The sequence below is a fragment of the Sceloporus undulatus genome, chromosome 1 (genome assembly GCF_019175285.1).
Source record: "Sceloporus undulatus isolate JIND9_A2432 ecotype Alabama chromosome 1, SceUnd_v1.1, whole genome shotgun sequence".
Lineage (NCBI taxonomy): Eukaryota > Metazoa > Chordata > Lepidosauria > Squamata > Phrynosomatidae > Sceloporus > Sceloporus undulatus.
The window spans coordinates 156,348,636-156,369,662 of NC_056522.1; the positions used below are offsets into that span (position 1 = coordinate 156,348,636).

A 21,027-nucleotide genomic window follows, 5' to 3' on the forward strand; every position below is an offset into this window, starting at 1 on the left:
CCCTGTTTAATATTTAAATATTTAAAATATTTATATTTAAATATTAAGTTTTAAATTTTCAGAAGCAACAGAGTGGTTTAGGACCCGAAGTGTAAGATCTCAACTGGCTTTCAGTTCTCTTTTGTTAGTAGGGTGGCTAATTTTGGTCATCACACTTAAGAAGGTTGTAGATGGAGCTGACTCCATCTAAAGAGATTTGAATGCATGGCGCGTAAAGAAAGGAGAGAATAATGTTACTCAGCTTTGAGAAAAAGCAGAGGAAACAAGAATTTGAATGCACTTTATAGATCCCGTCATAAACACTGAGAGTAAATAGATGCTAGGACACTGACAGAATAACAAAACATGTTAGTGCTAGAATCCTTTTGGGGCCTTCTGTCTTTGTAAGTGGACTTACATCTGAGGGAATTAGAATCGTGTAGTTGTGTAGAGAGCTGCTGCTACTTTACTACACGGCAGAAGCAGCAAAGTACACAATGTAATTGATGTCCAATGCACATCAGTTTGTAGTGGGTATCAGCCCTGATGTGCATTGTGTACTCTTGCCACTATAGGATTCCAGTAAAGATGTTTTAGCAAAAACAATTATTAAGGGAAATTGTGAGCTTCATTTCACTGCCAGTTAATATAAAGTGGTTTAAACATTTGTTGGTAGAAAAGCACTTACATACAGAAGGAATTTTGACAATGCCATTTTATCCAAGTAGCTTTAGACATTATAAACATATTTCCGTATATAAGTGGATAAAGCAATTAATGCTTCTTTTGTTCTCTGTGTTGTTTATAGCATCTGAGTATATACTTGTACTTCTTTATTCCTCCCTACAATTTTATTTCTTTAGATATTCATCTGATTGGTAATCCACCCTTCTTCCAGTAATGGAGCTCAGGGAGGCTAACAATAAAGCAAATGAAACCATTTTAAAGTGTCACCCTTTAAGAGACAAACTCAGAAAAAACTTTTTAGCCATGCTAGCTTTTGAGTTCAAAGAGAATGCTTTCATTTGGGGGGCGACGTTCAATGGAAACCAGAGTCAGGCATCACTTCCTCAGAGGCCAGGATGATAAACCACACAGGAGGCTGGAAACATAAAAAGGAAAACTTTTTATATTTAAAGTCAGATGTTGACCTGTGTTCCAGGAGATTTTAATAAAAAATTGTAAGCTTTAGGCATCTATGTACAACACAATTTCACACACACACACACACACACACACACCTGTCTGTGTGTGTGTATATATATATATATATATATGTGTGTATATATATGTGTGTGTGTGTGTGTGTGTGTGTGTGTATATATATATATATATATATATAATGTCAGAAGTGCTTCCTTTTTTTTGCATTCATCTGTTTCTTTTTTTTTTAACTATTCATTTGCTGGTTTTGTAAACTTGTCAGTTTTGTCAACTCCCATTTGCTCCATCTGTCTGAAAATTCAGTCTCTCAGCACATGCAGGTGGAACCCGCTGCCCAGTGAAAGCAGTTGTCATATATGCTGATTCTTTGTATAGACCTATATAGATTTTGCTGAAGCAAAGTCTAGACTCACTAATGCAAGCCTATACAGTATAGGTCTTGCTGAAGTCTAGACTCACTAATTCAGCTATGAAAAAAGATTCAAGCTTCAAAAGATTTCAAATCTCCAAACATTTCATCTTCTTTAAAGTTTGTGTGTGGTATAAACCATGTTAATACATTTCATCTCAAACTGATACTTTCAAAATATCTCCTGATATACCACCCAAAGGACACCGTGCTTTATTTTCCTCTGATATAGATCTGAAACAGGCCTGCTGTTATTTCCATACCATCTTTAATGATCTGTTTGCTCTCCAGAGAACACTGACCCATTTCAGTGCAAAATAATTACCCTTTCAGACACTGTTGTGATTCCATTAAATAGACATGAATATTCAAAGTGACACTTTGCTATTAGGGCCTGGAAAATCTAAGTTGCTTATGTTGGGTTGGACTTGGCTTGGTCATCACTGAACATATTACATATGTAACGTAAGTGTTTTTTATTATTATTATTAACCTTTATTTATAAAGCGCTGTAAATTTACACAGCGCTGTACATAAATTTTTTAGTCAGACGGTTCCCTGCCCTCAGGCTTACAATCTAAAAGACACGACACAAAAGGAGAAGGGAGTGGTGGTGGGGAATAGGATCAGGTCCAGCAGATCTTTTCCACCTCCGAGGCCTGGACCAAGGCAGATGGACTGGAGGAAGGGCTTGGCTTCTTGATGGATGGTTAGAAGGAGGCTTCCTGGGTCAGAGAGGGGCTCACCTCTGGGAATGCTTCTCTAAACAATATAGTCTTTAATTCAGTTTTGAAACTGGGTAGAGAAGTGATGAACTTGAGTTCATCAAGTTTATAAACTTGAGTTGCTCCTGTTTTCATAATGGCTGCTTTTTTCAACAAATGATATTTGTTTGGTAAGCCGTCCGTTTGGGAGTGGCCACTCCCAATGATCAGAAATGAGGTATGGATCTTTTGGTCAGATTTTCTGTTTCCATTACCTTGTGAGTGACAGACACACTTGAAGACCACCTTTAAATCTAGATTAGTGCAAATGAATTGAGCCGAAGGAGAATAGTATCATGCCCAAGAATGGATCTATACAAGTGTTCAGGGGCAGTCCAGGGCAATTTGCTGCTCAAATCAGAATCACATTATTTTGACATCCCAGACAGAAAATCACATATGTGCTTCTCCACCTTCCTAGCAGCAGAATCATAGTATTATAAATAACTAAAATTCAGCTGCTCTTTTCATGATATTCAAAATTTACTGCCAGAGGCAGCGTTCATTACGTCTAAATGTAGTGACAGCTCTGTAAGATTGAAGAAAATGTTGTTGTTGTTGTTGTTGTTGCTGTGTGTCTTCAAACCATTTCCAACTTAGGATGACCCTAAAGTGGGGTTTTATGTCAACATTTATACAGAGGGGGTATGCTATTGCCTTCCTCTGAGGCTAAAAGAGTGTGACTTGCCCAAATTTAAACACTGGATTTTCATGACTGAGAAGGGACCCAATCCTGGTCTCCAGAGTCACAAACTAACTCTCAAACCCCTACACCATGCTGTCTCTGAAGATCTTAACCTATTGCAAGTGTAGAACAATAGATGAAATACATTTGAAAAGCAAAAAACAAACAAAAAGCACCTTAAAATAAATTGTACATTTAAATTGTACATTTACCAAAAGTGGTGTTCCATCTGCCTTACTAGCCTTTCTGAGACATTAGTTTAGGGACTTATTCACCATAGAGTTTTCACCATTTTCACAGTGTTATAGGGATTGGGGCTGATTTGCTCTCTCGGTGTACAAGAAGTGAGAGCTGGATGTTATATATACACGGTAAGTCAATTGTTATGAGAAGTAAATGTTCTTGGAGGTGCATTTGTATTCTCTTGTGTTAAAATGAATTGATACTGTAAAATAATTCTAAGAACTTAAATCAAAGATGAATAATGAAGGTTCAAGTCTTGAGAAATGGCAGAAGGAGCATGATGCACATTTCTTCCTTTGTGCTTTGTTTTTAATGAGATATTCAACGTGTCAAAAAGTGTTGCTTTCTGCTTTGAGATCTTTCAAGTTATCATGGTTAGACCTTCATCACAGAGTTAAATTTGTCGTTTAAAGCTTTTTCTTTTATAATTTATTTTATTTTGGCCAGATGTAAAGAATTCTCACAAGCTTTGCATTTCCCCCACTCCCACCCTTTTGGAACATGTCAAGTTCATACTGCACCATAAATGTCATGTTTTTATTCAGTATTAATTCCAGTACATTTAAAAACCATTTGTGTTTGAAGACGATAAAGCAGTTGCTCTTGCATTCTGTTACCAAAAAAAATTATTTTTAACTATTTTGTGGTAATGTATTCTTTGTGCTTCTAATTTATTGATGCAAGAAAACCTTTTTTCTCTTTGAAATGTAGGATTTTTAATTATATCTAAAGCTACTATGTCTTGCTTTCATAAGCATATATATCTGTATAATGTGTATTATGTTTGTGATCTCTTTGAATGTCAACGTTGAGCCAGTCTTGCCAAGACTATCAAGCATTTTCTATTTTCTCTACTTTCCTTGGTTTTAATTTTTTTTTTAATTTTAAAGAATAAAATTAAAAAAAACCTCTTAATGGGAATCCTGGCACTGTCTGTCTTCTCTGTTCTGCAGAAATGTTGAAGGAGTTGAACCAGCAACGCAGAGCGAAAGAGTTTACAGACCTGAAAATTATTGTTGAAGGCAAAGAGTTTGAAGTCCACCAAAATGTTCTAGCTTCCTGCAGCTTGTATTTCAAGGACCTGATTAAAAGGTTTGCCTTCCTTCCAGCTGTGATCTGGTCTGTTCTTTTGTAGGGCGCATTTGTGTCGCTTTTTTTTCCTCCCCTCTCTTTCAGGTTTATGAAGATTTGATTCTCCTGTCACAGAGCCAGTAGCCATTCTTTCCACTTACTCTGAATGTATTGTTTTTGAACATAAGTTTCAGATCCATTTGTTACACATAACTTGAGCTGCATGATCCCAGATCTCTCTAGTTGCATATTTGGGCTGACATGAAATGTCCTCTCATGGAGCATTTTAAAGTCAAACTCATGTAAATTGTATAGCGGTACCAAAAAAAATCACAAAACACAATTGTTAAATCAGCAATTTAAAGGGATGTGATGAGCTCTTTGTTTAAGTCTGAAATAACTCACATGCATATCCCTGAAAGATGCTGAGCTCATAGTGATGAAAACTGAGTGGTGCAGCATACATGTAACCCTTTTGTCTTTGAGGTTTTGAACACCTGATGCTTTGGCTCTTGGAAGTCAAAGAACGACTAAAAAGAAAACACACATTAGAGTATTTGTGTGCAACTTTTCTATGCAACAACACACATTTCAAGCAGGGAGGAAGGAAGAAAAGATTACAGTTTTAAAAATTCCTGAGTTCTCTCTGCTTGGTAAAGGACTTTTCTCCCCAACCAAATTGGAATTTAGTTTAAGTGCTTAGCGGTTGGTGTGTGGTTGTGGTGGTTTTTTAAAAATATATATAGAATGTGTTTGCACCTTTGCAGTTTTCTCCCTTCGTTTCTAGCCAGTTGAATCCAAACATTGCATGGTCCTCTTTTACTTTCCCTTATATTCATTATTTTAAATGTACTTGCTTCACAGATTCACACAGAAATAAATTGCTATTTTTACACCGTTAGTAAGTCAGCATAGCAACACAGGGGAAGCCCACTAAGAATAATGTTCCTATTTCTCTCAATCATCAGCAAATTAATGGGGCTGCTGGTTTTTGCCTTGCAGTATTTTTTCCTGAACAAATCTCTGAGCCTGGACTGTGCAGACACATACAGACAAAAAAAGTGGGCCGGGGGAGAATTACAGACCACTGCGCTTGCTTTCAAATTGTGCATTTAAATGTTGCCAACTAACAAAAAAGCGCCTGTGTTTTATTCCAGGGTGGCATGTTTGCTGGTATCTCCTTTTCCATGGGTTATGTCCTCTTGCTTAAAGCTTGAGTTTTTTTCCTAATTGTGGAGATCTTACGCTACTGTCATATAATTGCACTGACTGCCTTCTCAATTATTCATAAAAGGTTGGCCTGATAGCATGTTTCCCTCCCTTCATAAATCTAATGATAGCTAGCTTAAGCTACTTTCTCCATTTCTGTGCTCCTGTCTGCTCATTATCACTTACTGTACTAGTTAAGGCCTGCATTATATGTCTCTTTCAGAGATGATATGTATTCTACAGGGAAAGGCAAATCTTAGCCTCCGTTTATAGAAACCCAGTAATTGACTGGCCATGTAGTGTCATTGAGTGGAGCTGTGAAGCCTCTCACTAGCTAGTCAAGTCATCAGATATCATCTGCTCCTTAAGAAAGAGAAAAACGAAGTCTTATTTATCTTAGAGAGTTGTCAGATGGAGATGAACTGCAGACTGACTATAGCATTAATAAAGCCGTCATGGTCAAGCTTAAGACCAATAAGTGAGAACCTCGAAATGACTTATCTTTTGCAATGAAGGGATTGTTTTAAGCTGCTGTAAGCCACTTTGACTGTTTCAACAGAAAGTTAAGAGTATACACATTTTAAATAAATAATGCAAGATTTTGTTAAAAAAAGCGTTTACAGATTTATTCTCTCAAAAGTAAGGAAAGGTTTAAAACAAAGATGTTAGCTGGAGGTGCCATGGTCTGAAAATGGGACCATTCACTTGCAATGCTTTGACTCTTTCAGTGAACTGTGAACTTGCCCAAGGTCTGAGAGTGAACACATATAGTTTCAGAGACTTCTTTTCATTAGGAATTGTAATATTCAAATATGCCCTGCATTTATGTCAGACTAGCAGTCCAAAGCCACAAACAAACCAGAAGTGAAGTTAGATAATGGATATAGTCAATTGTAACAATAAGAAATAAACTCTAGATTGTCCTGGACAGCCTGAATATTCTATGAACTAGAGTTTATAGTGGCTTTTGGCATTTGTGGCAAAGGACACCATGCATACAAATGCTTGTGACTGAACTGCACCATTAAAAAAAAAATACAAAACCGCTTCATCAGACATTTATTGCAGACTAGAAAAATACAGATGGGTGTCTTCAATTGCCCCCTTCCTATTCACATGTTCCAGATTGAAGGCTTCCTTCCCAGCAGGTGTTGCTGGTTTTTTAGTTATTGCTGCTGTAGTGTGTCTTCAAGTAGTTTCTGACCTGTGGAGACCATAAGGCAACCCTATTATGGAGTTTGCTTGGCAATGTTTATTCAGAGGAGATTTGCCATTGCCTTCCCCCAAAGCTGAGAGTGTGTGACTTGCCCAACGTCACCCAGTGGGTTTCATGGCCAATTTGGGATTCAAAAGTTGGATGTAGTCGAACACTCAAACAACTACACCATTCCTGATTTTCACCCTACCTTGGGTCCCAACATGGGGAGGCTAAGGGTGCATCTACTACACCATAGAAATAATGCAGTATGATACCACTTTAACTCTATCCTACCAAATCCTGAGATTTGTGGTTTTGTGAGGCACCAGCATTCTTTGGCAGTGAAAGTAAAAGACCTAGTAAAACTACAAATCCCAGGATGCAGCCACAAGACTTAATGTGATTTCAAACTGCATTTTTTCTATAGTCTAGATGCACTCTGACAGCATATTAGTTAAATATAGAAATAAATAGTTAGGCCAACAAGGTGTACAGAGGGTGCAAGAGTAGCTGAGCAGAAACCTAGATCTGGAGAGCATTTCTTTCTGCACACAATGGATTTGGAGAACTTCCTTCTTCAAAATCTGAACTGAAAATACATGTTTAAGGCACCAGATACTAGGGTTTGTTTGTCCTTATTGGCTATTCTTAATCTCTGAAGGGCTTTCCCCTCATCTCTTGGGCAAATTTATTCAGTTTTCACATGCAGCTTGGGTCCTTGGTTGTCTAAAAGCTTCACAGTGTGGCAACCTTGTTTCTCAGCTACCTCTTATTGTTGTTTGTGTTGGTATTGCTATATCATTCCAGTATTTAATTAAATGGAAGCATTCTTTTTCTTCTCCAGTCTCCCAAATTTTGTACCATCTAAGCCTTAAAGTTCTGATGGACTCAAAAGCTCACAATGTTTTTTACATTTTAGAAACCAAAGAAATATATTGTTCTAGCCTGTATTTTGTGTCCAAAAATACTGCCCTGGAAGAGCAGTAAAACCTGGTATTCACTTACATATCATTCAATTGAGGTTGGGGGGAAAGCATTGGAATGAGTTGCTTCCCCCAAGAATCAATTTATTCTTTGCTGTTCTAACTGACTTCCTGATGAAATCCTCTGTAAAAAATAAATGGTCATTTTCATGTACACATTCATGTACATGTGTTGTATATGTCAAGGACATGAATGAACTTGTGGCCAAATTATTTGTGTAGATGAGTGCTATATTTCTAAGCTAGTTCATTTCTGAAATCATGTGAAGCCAGTTATTTGGTTACTTTTATAGTAAGTGTTAATACACTGTACTTAGAAGAGCAAAGACAAAAATAGCTTGTGTGTTTTCAGAACCCAGTTCTAGTTTTTATTCCATTTTCAGATCTGGAGTTAGTGCCAAAAATCAACCAGATAATAAATCTGCTAGGCATTTAGAATTGGGCTATTTATCATAGGGCTTCCTTTTAACTCAAAAGTCAAGTCAGACCAAGAATTCATAGCATGCCGCCTTTAGGCCTTAAAGAGATAAACAGGCATTGTGAAGGTCCTTCTACTCCCTCATTCAAGAAAGAAAAACAGAATTAGATTATTTTTCTGAGCCAAGACACATTCTGCAGCCATAAGAGTATTGTCAACTGCTTCTGTTAAATCAGTTATAAAATCTAGAGGCTGGTTGAATGGTTTGAAGGAAAGAACAAAATGTACTATTCCTTTGTATGGTGTGCAAAAGTGGGAAAAATGCTTGAGATGCCTTTTCTTTTACCTAAGTCAATGAAATACTAGTATGGAAAATAGTTCCACGCTTTCACTGATGGCTTCCTTTTGGGGGGAACGACATATAGTCTGTTTTGTTAAACAGTGGCATGTATCCCAACTTAACATTTTAGCTGGCTGTTAGGTTTGATGTTTTGTAGCTGCCAAACTTCTGGAAAACATCTTTTCACAGAGTACAAATTTGTGGGATTCTGTATGAAATGTATTGAAAGTTCCAATAGTGTTTAACTCTTTCCATGCAGAGCAAAGGACAATATAGGAAGGTGTGTTGCAGGTGCCATGATAATGTAGTATTGCACACTGAAGACAGTAACAAGTTTTAGCTTGAATCAAAATTGTTTAGTACTCGTTTTAATTGAAAAGCATGATCCCATCCTAAAGTTACCACATACACATGAAATTAGTCCACTGGTGAAATCTTTTTTCACACCACTAAAACAGACAGAGGAGTACTTGAATGGACAAGTGCCATTTGGGCCTACAAGAGCTTCTTTGTATAATAGCCATGGCTGAATCGGGACAGAACTCTATGTGTGTCTGTCTATGTGTGTACTTATATCTTGCTTCACAGTTTTCTGATGAGAGTTGTTGTTTTTAAATCTAGGACCAACAAAATTATCAGTTTGAAGTTCTCGCAATAAAAATGCTAAATTTAATGTTTTACAATAGCACCATTTCCTGAGATGGTGTCATATTTGTTTTAATTGGTTGTGTTATAAATCCACGCAATTAAAAACAAATCAGTTAATGGAGTATAATAACTTTTTAATTGGTTGGCATCCCTAGGTTTGTCAGATTTATGTGCAGATATTCACTGTGAAAGGCAATATTTACAGAGGGGATTATGTTAATCAAATGAGCAGCCAAAATCTTGACAGGCCAAAGTAGACAGGACCCTTCTTTTTTTTCTTTTTTTTAAATTGTCTGTATCCTTTTGGTTAGACCTCCATTTTTGCACTACTGTAGCTGCAAGTATTAATACTGCTCACCCTCCTTGGGAGTTTTACTGTTTTCCTTTAGTGTTTTCACTTGTTCAAAATGGAGCTACAAATCCTATCCAAGAAATGACAGGCTAATCACTGCTCCAGCTCTGGCTCTTACTAGACAGCAGTGAACCAGACAGCTGTCACACTGTGGCTTGCAAGATGATTTGTGTGACCTAGCCATGGTTACTCCCACCTCACAGGCCACTCTGATCCTGGCTTTTTGGAGGACTTGATAGGTAAGGGCAAAGAGAAATTGTTATCTAAATGAGGGACACTTACATCAAAATGGTTAAGGGGCAAATGCAGCAAAACAGAGAAACTTGAACAAAATGTTCAAACTGTTGCTTCAAGCCACTAGAAATGTTGTCAGGAGAGTACATTGCCTGAAAAAGAAACTTCTTTCTTTGGCTCCAGGTTTTTAGCAATTGCATGTGCACACACCTTCACCAACCAGATATACATGACTATAAGTCCTGTATAATTCAAAGGCAGGTTTGGGGACCATAATTGTAGATTTTGATATGATCCATGGATAAGTCAAAAGTGAAACATAGGAGCAGGTAACAAAGGGTGTAAAGGACAAAGCAAAGAAAATAATGCAAAAGAACCTACAAATTCCAGCAGGCATAACTGTTTGTGTTTCTTGATGGAGGGCATTGAACTACAGTAAAAGGTGGCTGTGTGATGTGTGCAGGAGGCGACCAGGCACAGGTGAGACTAAGAAAATGCACACTTGTCAAAAAGGATGAAAGGGCAAAGCAAAGAAAATGGCAACTATATTAGCAGAGATTATAGCCTTTCATGTGATAACTTTGTTTGATTTTAACTCAGAAAAGCTGACAAACATACACAGATGTCTTATTCAAATCCTTCAAAGCCCAATTCTTCTTGGTGCTCTTTTGAGGGAGCCACAGAGCTATCACCGCTGCCATTTTCCCATCCAAGCATTCAAAAAGGTCAGAAGTGGTGCCACAGCAGAGAGAGTAGAGGGGGTCAGTGCTTCTTTTAGGTGCTCTTGGGATGGACTAAGCTCTTGCCTTTCATCACTCTACTCAGAGAAGGAGATAGTTCCTCTTCTTTTATAAGAGTTAAAGTACAGTACTTACAGTGACCAATTGATACATCAGCCCAGGTTTTCTGGGGAAATTTTCAACTGAACTGTTTAGATTTGTACATGAGTAATACCGTACTAGGACAAGGCAGAATATAATTTGAAAGTTTGTAAACCAGTGGGGCATAGGGTTTGAGCATTGGATCACGAATCTGGAGACCAGGGTTCGATTCCCAGCTCAGCCATGAAACCCACTGGGTGACCTTGGCTAAATGAGACTCTTTCAGCCTCAAGTGAAGGCAATGGTAAACCTCCTTTGGAGAAATCTTGCCAAGAAAGCCCCTTGAAAGGGTTGTCTTAGAGTCACTATAGGTCAGAAACAATTTGAAGGCCTGCTGTAACAAACAACAGGCCTCCTTATGTTCTCTAAATTACTAAGTTAAAACAATCATTTCGCTGCCATCCTATTGTGCAGAGCACTCCCTTCATGTGTTTTACTAATAACAATGTGTTGTATGTCTATGCTTCAGATAATTGAATTAAGAGCTCAGTGTCACATCCTAAAAATCTGGCAGACAACTCACCAGCACTAAGGTGTCTACACTGACCACCCACAAAAAATCAGCCTCACCTCTCATTTTCTTGGTCCACAACAACCCCTCAGGCACCTGTTAACGTCACACACGAACAAACACAGAGTTGAGATCAGACTTTCCTGGTCAGATATTTCCTCCTCACAAACTCACTTCACTCATTTGTTTTTTGCCTTCCCACCATGCATCAACATATCAACCAATAGTTATTGTTTGCCTTTCAGTCTAGACCACCTTGCACTCCGCTTAGATGTTTCCCTATCCAATCCCCTCTCCCCCTTTGCCATCCCAGTGAGGGAGAGGGGGAGGAAATTTTGAATGTATACACACACACACACACACACACACACACATGCTGAGGAAAGACAAAATAAAACTGTATTTTATTTAAGCTTTTATGTATGGAAATGTCCAGCCATGAGATCAGCAGTGAGGGGTTAGATCGGACTGTCCCCTCTTCCTTCCTTCCGCCCACCCAAATGTCATGTTCATTTATACTGTCCCCCCAATTCCAGTCCTCCCCTGACCCAATCAGCATTGTGTCATCTTTGTTTTTACTTAGTGAATGGAGAGTTCAAATTTCCTCTGCTCATGGCCATTGCAAGATCAATATGGGTTTGGTTTTTTGGTTTGTCAGTGTAGACAAGCCTTAAACCAACAGATAGATCCCGTGAAAATGACAAAATTCTAATGCTAGAGCTCTGTTATAGAAAAATATTGGGTACCATAAGACTTGAGATAAAAGAGTATGGTTAATTTTTATAGGACTTTCTACTATATTCTGTGCTGAGCAAATTTCACAAGAAGTCAGGAGCATATATTCCATGAAAACAGGTAGCTTGCCAAAGATCTTTTAGTGAGCTTCATGGTGTGACAGCACTGTAAAATGAAGGTCCCGCCATCCAAATCTAGCACTTAATTCACATACCTGCTGGTGTTCTGATTCTTTAGCTGTATAGGCTATATTCCCTGCCCATTCAAAATATTGTCTGAGCGAAGCTGGAAAATGAACTATTATTAAATCCAATCATTTAAACACTGGGCCTATTTTCTTTGATTGCAGCATAGTTTTATTTTCATCACACTGTAAATTTCATATGCTGTATGTTGTATTCCCCATCCCTCCATCTCCTCCTTCACCACTGACACTCAGTAATGTGCATATATTTATGCTGACAGGGAAATAAATAATCCACAAGGACCCAGCAAATAGTCTAGAAGCTGAAACTAAGCAGGTGTGGACTTGGATTGGTCCCTTGGATGGGAGCCCATCGGGAGCCTCGTGCTAGGCAAGTTTGAATATGGTAAATATTTAAGAAGGGGAGAAACAGTGCAAACATTTGAAAATAGTATGCAAGGAATAGGAGTATGCTATTTAGGCAATATATAGGAGTGACAAAGAACCTGCAAAATCCAGTCTCTTAGCAGAACAAACAGTTAACTATACTCCTGTGTCTGAAGATTTATGTAAATCTAGAGGAAGAAATAATTCTATACATTTTGCCACTAGTACCAGCTGTGTTCTAGCGGCTTGTTTGATTATTGTGCAGTAAATATGATTAAAAGAGATCTGGCCTCAACGAAGGTGGGGGGGAGCAATGTTTTCTGTCAAAAAGAGAGAGACAGAAAGGGAGATTCTCTCCTGATTTATTTTGTATTCCATCCTCTACCATCCTTGTGCTCTTGAGACCATTTAAGCTGTTTAATTTGTATGTAATACTCTAGCTAACTGGGCCATTATGTAGCATAGTAGGCGTCAGCTTCTGGTAATGCTTTCATGCGTATTGATGCCAGTACTGTTTTTTGGCCCACTTTCTTTGTTCCTCCAGACATAGGTCTTGAGGGAGCTCGCTCTGTCCTTACAGTCTTTAGAGAAAGACTTGCAGGTCAAGGAACATTACCCTTCCTAGGACAACTGGCTCGTTCTTCTGCTTGTTTAGCTGTGCTTTTGAAACTTGTTTCTTACCCCCTCCCCACCCCCAAGAAGTCTCAGCAGGGAAGCAGATTTGTAATTCACTCCATGAGCTCAGCTCCTATGACATTCTGCTTGTCTACCAAGGAAAGCTTGTCCTAGCTGCCCTTTTAATGAAGAAATTAGAGCATGCCCTACTCTTTGGGTAGAAGCATATCTGAAAGTTGGCTCTGTTGTTTCTGTTGGTTTAGTTCTGGCCACATCTCTTGTCAACACAGCATTTTCCATTAATCCTGTCTTGGTTTTACTGATGTGGTAATGACAATAGTAGCTAACAGACTGACGAAGAATATTGAGTACATGGGTCTGCACCAAAGAAAGATTAGATCTTCTTGAAACTGAGTATATATAAACTAGGGCTGCTGTCATGCTGCAGAATTAAGACAGTTTCACACCACTTTAACTGTCATGGCTTCATCCTTAGGAATCATGGGATTTGTAGTTTGTTGTGGCACCAGAGAGGCTAAATTTCGGACAAAATTATGATTCCCAGAATTCCACACATTGAGCCATGACTGTGAAAGCGGTGTCAAACTGCATTAATTCTGCAGTGTACATGCAGCCTTAGATCAAATGATTCACACTGATAGTATGTTAAACTAAATCCTCATCTCCCAGTGCAAAAATAAATATATGTGCAGCTCGCATGCACTCACATACACACACACAATAATTGCATTTTGTTTCCAAAATGTGTGAAGTTTTGTAACAAATTCATGAAAATGTTTTTAAATGTAGTAACAAACCCTTCTAAATAAAGTATTTTCTTACCAGATCATATAACAGGATAAATGCCTAGGAATTATTTTGAAAACAATGTCCCTAATATAATTCTAAACGAACACTAATACTTTCTTTTTTAAAAAAAGTTCATGCTTTATGGCATTCATATTACAATAATGTTGTTACATAAGTACCTTCATTTACTTGGGTAACCACTCCACTATATTAAATGTATAATGTAATACAGTACTGTTTGTGCTGTGGAAATTTCTTACTTTGTATGTAGTGCAGCTATCCTTATGTGTGCACTATGGACACATAAGGAATCATAAGTAAGGCTCATAAACATGAGATGTTGTTTCTGTATAGGAAATACTAACTTTTTATTAGCTGGGAATAAATTGTAGATGTGGCTGATCTCATGATAAATACACAAGAGACTGGGCAGTTAAAAACTAATAATCTGGAAACTGGACTACCAAATAATGGAAAATGTTAAATTCACTTTGTTCTTTATGCTTTCAGTTTTCAATTCCTTAAGGATCAATGTTTCCCCCTAAACAAATGAATAAATTTAATTTACACTGTATAAGACTTCAACAAAATTATTCTAATATTATTGCATTAGCAATCTGAGCCAAAGGTTCCACAAAGAGCTATGAGTCTCCTGTGATCTGTGCTTTCCCAACCAAAACAATTTCACAATATATATTTTTAAAGTACAGTTTTATCTTCACTTAAGATTTTCATCAGGATTTCCAAATCTCTAACTTTCTCTTTCTGTTTGAGCCACACATACATACACACAAATATCAATATGCAATGTGAATCTGATAAGACCAGTTGGTTTTATTTATTCCATTGGTTTAAGCAGCTAAGTCTTGTTGTTTTGTTTTGTTGTTTTTTTAGTGGGCAGAGAACTAAACTTATATTTATTGCTCAGCTGGTTATATTTATCACCACTATGGGTATATCCACACTGCAGGAATAAAGCAGTTTGACACCACTTTAACTGCTGTGACTTTATCCTACAGAATCCTGGGATTTGTAGTTTGATGAGGCACCAGAGCTCTCAGACAGACCAGGTTGAACACATCACCAAACTACAAAACCTAGGATCCCACAGGATGGAACCATAGTAGTTAAAGTGGTGTCAAATTGCTTTATTTCTGCAATATGGATGCATCTGAGGGGAATGAACCAAGGAAACCAGAACTCTTGTGGATGGAGTAGATGCTTATAATTTGAATTAACAGTTGTGAGCATAAACAGCAAATAGACCACATGGCCCTCAGATCTTCTGTATTTTAGTTCCTATTGACTATGTTGGTTGGGGCTTCAGACAACTGGTCAGGAAAGCTTTCGTCACTAGGGAAGGAGCTGCCCTGAAAGCAATAAAATCATATAAAATTACATAAAATAAAATAAAAAATATATCTATCGCAAATTACCATCAAGCTAGTCAAAATGTTTATATGCACTCAATTTCAAGGTGGCTGCAGTTAATTTTCTGAGACAATGAAATGTGTAGGTGGCACCTGTACCTTCATTATTGCAACGGAAAGCAAATAATGTTCTTCTAAAACAAATAAGATGGTGATTCATAAGGATGAAATTGTGTCATCAACGGGGAAGTGAGAAATCAATGATTTCTTCCTTAACTTGTCCTATATTCTTCATGAGGCTATCCTGTACAATGGGCCGAATAATAATAATAATCTTGCCAGCTCCAGGTTCTCAAATACAGCCTAATTTTAGCATCAGCGCAGTTCTAGAAAAGTTTCACCTACCTAAAATCCATTCAAACCTAGCTCTCCTAGATCCCTGTTGCTCATAGTTGGAGCTGCCTAGGTTAATCTATGTGGCTTTGAAATGTGGTATGCAACACTACAAGTAACTGGGTTTACAACTCACATTTAATACAAAGGAAGCCTTTTTAGAAGTTCCAGCCAACCCGGGATGTTAGCCAATAACTTTCCCTGATATTATTACATAAAATTTAACTTTGAGGCATGGGATCGTTGAGGTTACCTAGGTGTAAACATACTGCTATGTTCCACATGTATACCATACATCTTCCAGACTGGTGGGGTTTTACTGTGGATTGATGCCACTGGACCAACTGTTGTTAGTTGCAAGGCTTTTCCATAACACATTTCACATTATTCACAGTTCTTCTTTTTTCTAGCAGATGGCTTAGTTTTGAACATCCTGAGTTTGTTTTGACTTGTTAATATAACTCAAGCGTGTAACTAGAGAGCAGACAGCTGTCTATAATATGTATAGGTAGCTTTCCATATGCAATGTGAATCTCCGGAAGAATATGGCCAACCTTCAAAACACAATCAGATGGTTAATCAGCCCAAATAAATATGGTTAGCAGGTTTAATGAGGCCTCTGTAGCCTAGCAGTTGGGAGAAATCCATTGGAAATTATACTTAGAGACCATGTAGGAATGCTGTCCACAGGCTGATGGCTAAATCAACTATTGCTTGTAAAGCTGTTCCAGCCGAACGCTGATATTACAATCTTAAACCACATCTTGAAAAGACATATGTCTGATGTTGCTTTACCATACTTATAGAGGAAGTTTCACTAATGGAGTATCTTGGTAAGAAAATATATATACATCTGTATACAAAGAAGCAGAAACTCCTAAGTGTTACCATTATTTCAGCTAATTAAGCAGTCAGGGCATGTTGAAATTCATTTGTTTTAAACTTCATTAGGCCACAGATTATTTTAAAAGTTGTATATACCTTAATGTGGTTAAAACTCTGCTTTACAGCAGGTGTCTAATGTAGCACTGCTTATCTTTTCCTTGTTAGTAGAAACTCGAAACTCTATTCATCACACACTGTAAGCGCTGTGCTTTCCGTTTCTGAAAGAATTCCCTGACAGACCCCATAAAATTAAGTTGTTAAAAAGCTCCCCTCCTAGCTTGTTTCAACACTGACCTAAACAAACCATGTTGCTGTTTAGCTCCTGATAAATCTTGAGTCCTGTTCTAAATCACTTCCTAATTTTAATGAGCTTATCTATCAGGCTTCCCCAGCTTCTTACTGCAGCCGTTCTCTAAGATTGCCAAGCTGATAAAGCAAAGACTGAAATTGTTTATTATTACACATTATTCTTTAGAAGCAAAACTTTCTTTTCCTGCGGGTTGTGGGAGGAAGTTATTGATTTCCTGCCACAGTGTGAAATGTTTGACCTTTATAATGTGAGCAGTGATTACAAGGCCAATAAATGACATCATGCTATTTAAACTTTTAGGGAAAAGAGAAAAACTGATCAGGTGTTCACATTTAGGTTTCTGCCCAAGCAAACATACAGGAACATGTCAGATCATACAGTTGCAAATGTCAGATTTTGACAGAGACTTTATAGATTTATTAGCATAATATTCCTTATGTCTTTTGTAGAGTAGTAAGAATAGACTAAGTATCATTTAATGGTTTGGGGAAAATATAGGCTCAGTTGGTTGTATAAGACCAAATAGTTTCAACATTTTCTAAGCAGTAAATCGACACATACACAACATTTGGCAAAAAATGTTAAGTGAAAGTGACTCAGATTTATTTTGTGTTATTCTTTTGTTTTATAAGTTTAAACCCCACTTTTTTTTTTTTTTTTTGGCTCTGAGTCCTCAAGGCAGCCCTTGATCCTTAATAGGTTTTCCCCCTTTTAAATATGATTGCTTTCCACAGCTGCAGCAGGAGAACACTTTGGTTGTCTTTTCAGGAACAACAATGACAGAGACAGCAGCTGCAGTTTGGAGGGGACAGAAAAACAGTAGATTGTAAACAGGAGGATGTATAGCTGTGAAGGGCAGCAACTTTTAAAGGGGCAGAAATGTGTTTTTAAAATGTGAATTTCTAACTGGCCGGAGGGAGGTGTGAGTCTTGCCTAGACACACATCCCATATTTGAAGACTTCCATGTATGTATGTATGTATGTATGTATGTATGTATATGCATGAGCAAGTGTTGAAAGGGGAGAGCTAGCTAGCTAGCTTAGTGGCTGAAAAAACAGCACTTTGAAACAGCAAACAGCATTTTGAAAGTAAAGGCCCAAACAGACAGGCCAAAATAAAGCTGCTTCGGGTCACTTTGGAGATATGCTGTTTAAATGATGCATGGATCCTAAGAGGCCAGAAGCCATGCCAAAGCCACACTCCAGTCCTAAGAACTTGAGCGCTGCTTTGCCACAGCTTCTGACTTCTTAAGATATGTGTGTCATTTAAACAGTATACCTTCAAAGTGACCTGAAGCAGCTTTAATTTGGCCTGTCTGTTCTGGTCCTTAGTTATGAGCAGCCTCACTACTGATGTATTAGCTGGTGGAAAGTACTAGATGAATACCTCTACATCATGCCCTTGTTTAGGGATGAGGAAACAGAGAACTGGGTTTGCCGCATACAGAAGAATAGCTGTACCAATGTATGCCCTCCTGTTCAAAAATATGTTGGCTGGCACTCAGTATTACAGTTGCAGATTCATGAACCTGGAGTTACATAAGTGCTTGTGTTCAGGAAGACTAAGTAGTCTTACTGTAAGAGGACATGGGGGGGGGACAAACCCAAGCCCACCTTAACAACCAGACATTACATATGTTACAAAATGTTGTTGTGTGCCTTCAAGTCATTTTTTACTTCTGGCAACCCTAAGGGGAACTGTTGTGGGTTTTTCTTGGACAGATTTAGATTTCTTGACCAGATTTGTGCAGAAGGGATTTGCCTTTGCCTTCCTCTGAGGCTGAGAGAGCATGAGTTGCCTGAGATCACCCAGTGGGTTTTCATGATCAACCAGAGATTTGAACCCCAGTACCTAGAGTCCAAACTCTCAAGCATTACACCACACTGGCTCTCTTAAACACAATGTTAAACAAATGATATTAGGTGCCTTGTAAAAGCATCCACCCATCTTTGACAACTCCACATTTTATGGTGCTACAATCTCAGGTGAAACTTAATTGGCAATTTATTAATTGAAGATCCAGAATGGTGTAGTTAGTGGTTTGAGTGTTGGATTACGACTGGAGACCAGTTTTTATTCTACACTCAGCCATGGAAACCCACTGGGTGACTGTGGGCAAGTCACATTCTCTCAGCCTCAGCTTCCTGTGCAGAGAGGTAGTATCTCACATCTGTTTCATTGAGATTTAGAGCCCTATACTTCAGCCATAACCTTTTGGTGCTCGCTCACCAGGGCAGACTTATAATCCTCTCTCTTTCAGGGCTGGCTCCACTATTAGACTGAGCAAGGTGGATTTTGAAAATTCCTTGCTTATTTCATAGGAATCAGTTCAAGACATAACCCCTTTGATTTCTGATGTAAACTTGCACAAGCTGGTTTATTCTCACATAAACCATACTAGGCAGATGACTAGATAGATGCATGCATTTGTTCATTGTGTACGTTGAGAGCAGCACTTTCTCAGAATTTAAATCCCAATGATGCAGCTAAACAGTACTCATGTAGTGTATGCTACATTAAGATCCCAGTTGCAGCATGCTACCAATATTAGACTGTCACCAGAAGAAAAGAAAAAATGGATACAGTTTTCTTTTCCATATCTGTCAGTTTGTGTAACATCAGTAATCTCTGCTGGGTATTATGCTCTCCATAAGAGGCTTTTGTGATTGATTAAACACCTTAGCTTTGTTTTGGTGTTTAATCAATTGCAGCAGCCGTTTATAACTTGGCATAATACAAAGGAGAAGAGATTATCACTGAATTATTCCAAGGAGCAATAACAGGGTGGAGTTGCCTCTAATATTGTTGTTTTCTTTATTCTAATAGTGACTCAAGCTCTTAACAGCTTTCTCGCTGCTGTTTGCTTCTGTTGTCTTCAGAGAAAGCTTAATAAGGTCAGCCACAGAATAGGTTGCTGAATATCCTCTCAAATAAATATGAGGTAATAGTGAGGAGGCATTAACACTGAGAACTTGAATAAAGGTTGAGGATGGCTCACACTTATTTTTTCCAGCCTGATTCCTTACACTACATCTTCCATCACCCACAACATGGCCAGTGGTGGATGGGGATGTTGGTGATTTCAAGAGCAACACCTGTGGAGAGCACCAGTTTGAGGAAGGCTATGTGAGGAAGTTCTTGACCCAAATTTTTGTTCTACCTTAGACTTCGTGTCATATGGGGAAATCATTAGTCTCTCCCATCCCTTATTTACTGCAATGTGCAGAATAGGAATGCTGCCTACATCACAAAACATATTTGCTATTACTGCCTTTTTATATTGTGAAGTATATGACAAGAAGGCGCAACTCATTGAACAAGACAATAATGCTAGGAAAGGTGAAGGGATGTAGAAAGAGAGGAAGACTGAATGCTAGATGGTTGGACTCTATTACGGAAATCCCGAGTGTGAGTTTACAGGACCTAAATAGAGCAGTGGAGTATAGGGCATCTTAGATGTATCTCATCCACAGGGTTGGCATGACTCAGGATCGGCTCAAAGGTGGTTAACAACAACAGTAACCCAGTGTGTGATAAAATGGGCAAGAATATGCTCATAGATAAAAATGTGAGGTAATACAGGAGCCAGGTCAGTTGTAGAAAATAATGGAACTACCATAAATTACTCTTTACTCTTAAACTGAACAGTTTAGGACACTCTTCAATGGAGAGGAGATACCCAAGCTGTTGGAATATGACATATTTCATTACAGAGTCCAAGTACTCTGTTTCGTCTTACGTAAGCATCTCACACATTTTAAACAGTCTGCAATAATGTCTGGGTTTTGTTGTTGTTTTTAACTGAGCAATTGGCACTTTTACTGTAAAGATGTTAGAATAGCTGGCTGCATTTAAAGGTTGAACTAAGTACGTAAAGAGAATATTCATGTTTAACACTGGTTAACTTCTGTTCCACATAGCAAAGGGGAAAATGTTGATTGCATCAAAACACTGTTACCTGAAGCAGTGGTTCTCAAACTGTGGGGCAGGAGGTGAAAGGGGGGGCTGAGACTTGATGGCCCTGATCCCTCCTCTTCTTCCCAAACCTTTTCTGTCCTAGAAGGGAAGAGAAAGGCAAAGAGAGCACTTGGAGCTTCTGCCTGAAGGCAGAGGAGGAGGAGAGCTATTTCATTATAAAATGTAAAAATATGAGTCTACATTAATGTGTGAACAAAAATACACATGCTAAAGAAACAAAATGTTTTTATTCATATACTATGATGAGCAAGGGGACACGGAGTCCACATG

General features: G+C 38.2%; 1 protein-coding gene across 1 annotated transcript in view; it reads left to right on the forward strand.

The window, feature by feature from the left end:
- The window catches only part of KLHL29 (kelch like family member 29), a 401,354-nt gene that overhangs the window by 299,453 nt on the left and 80,874 nt on the right, over window positions 1–21,027 (forward strand). The window contains exon 6 of the mRNA XM_042440747.1: window positions 4,198–4,336. Within this exon, the coding sequence (XP_042296681.1) occupies window positions 4,198–4,336 (139 nt within the window). The remainder of the gene's footprint in view (window positions 1–4,197; window positions 4,337–21,027) is intronic.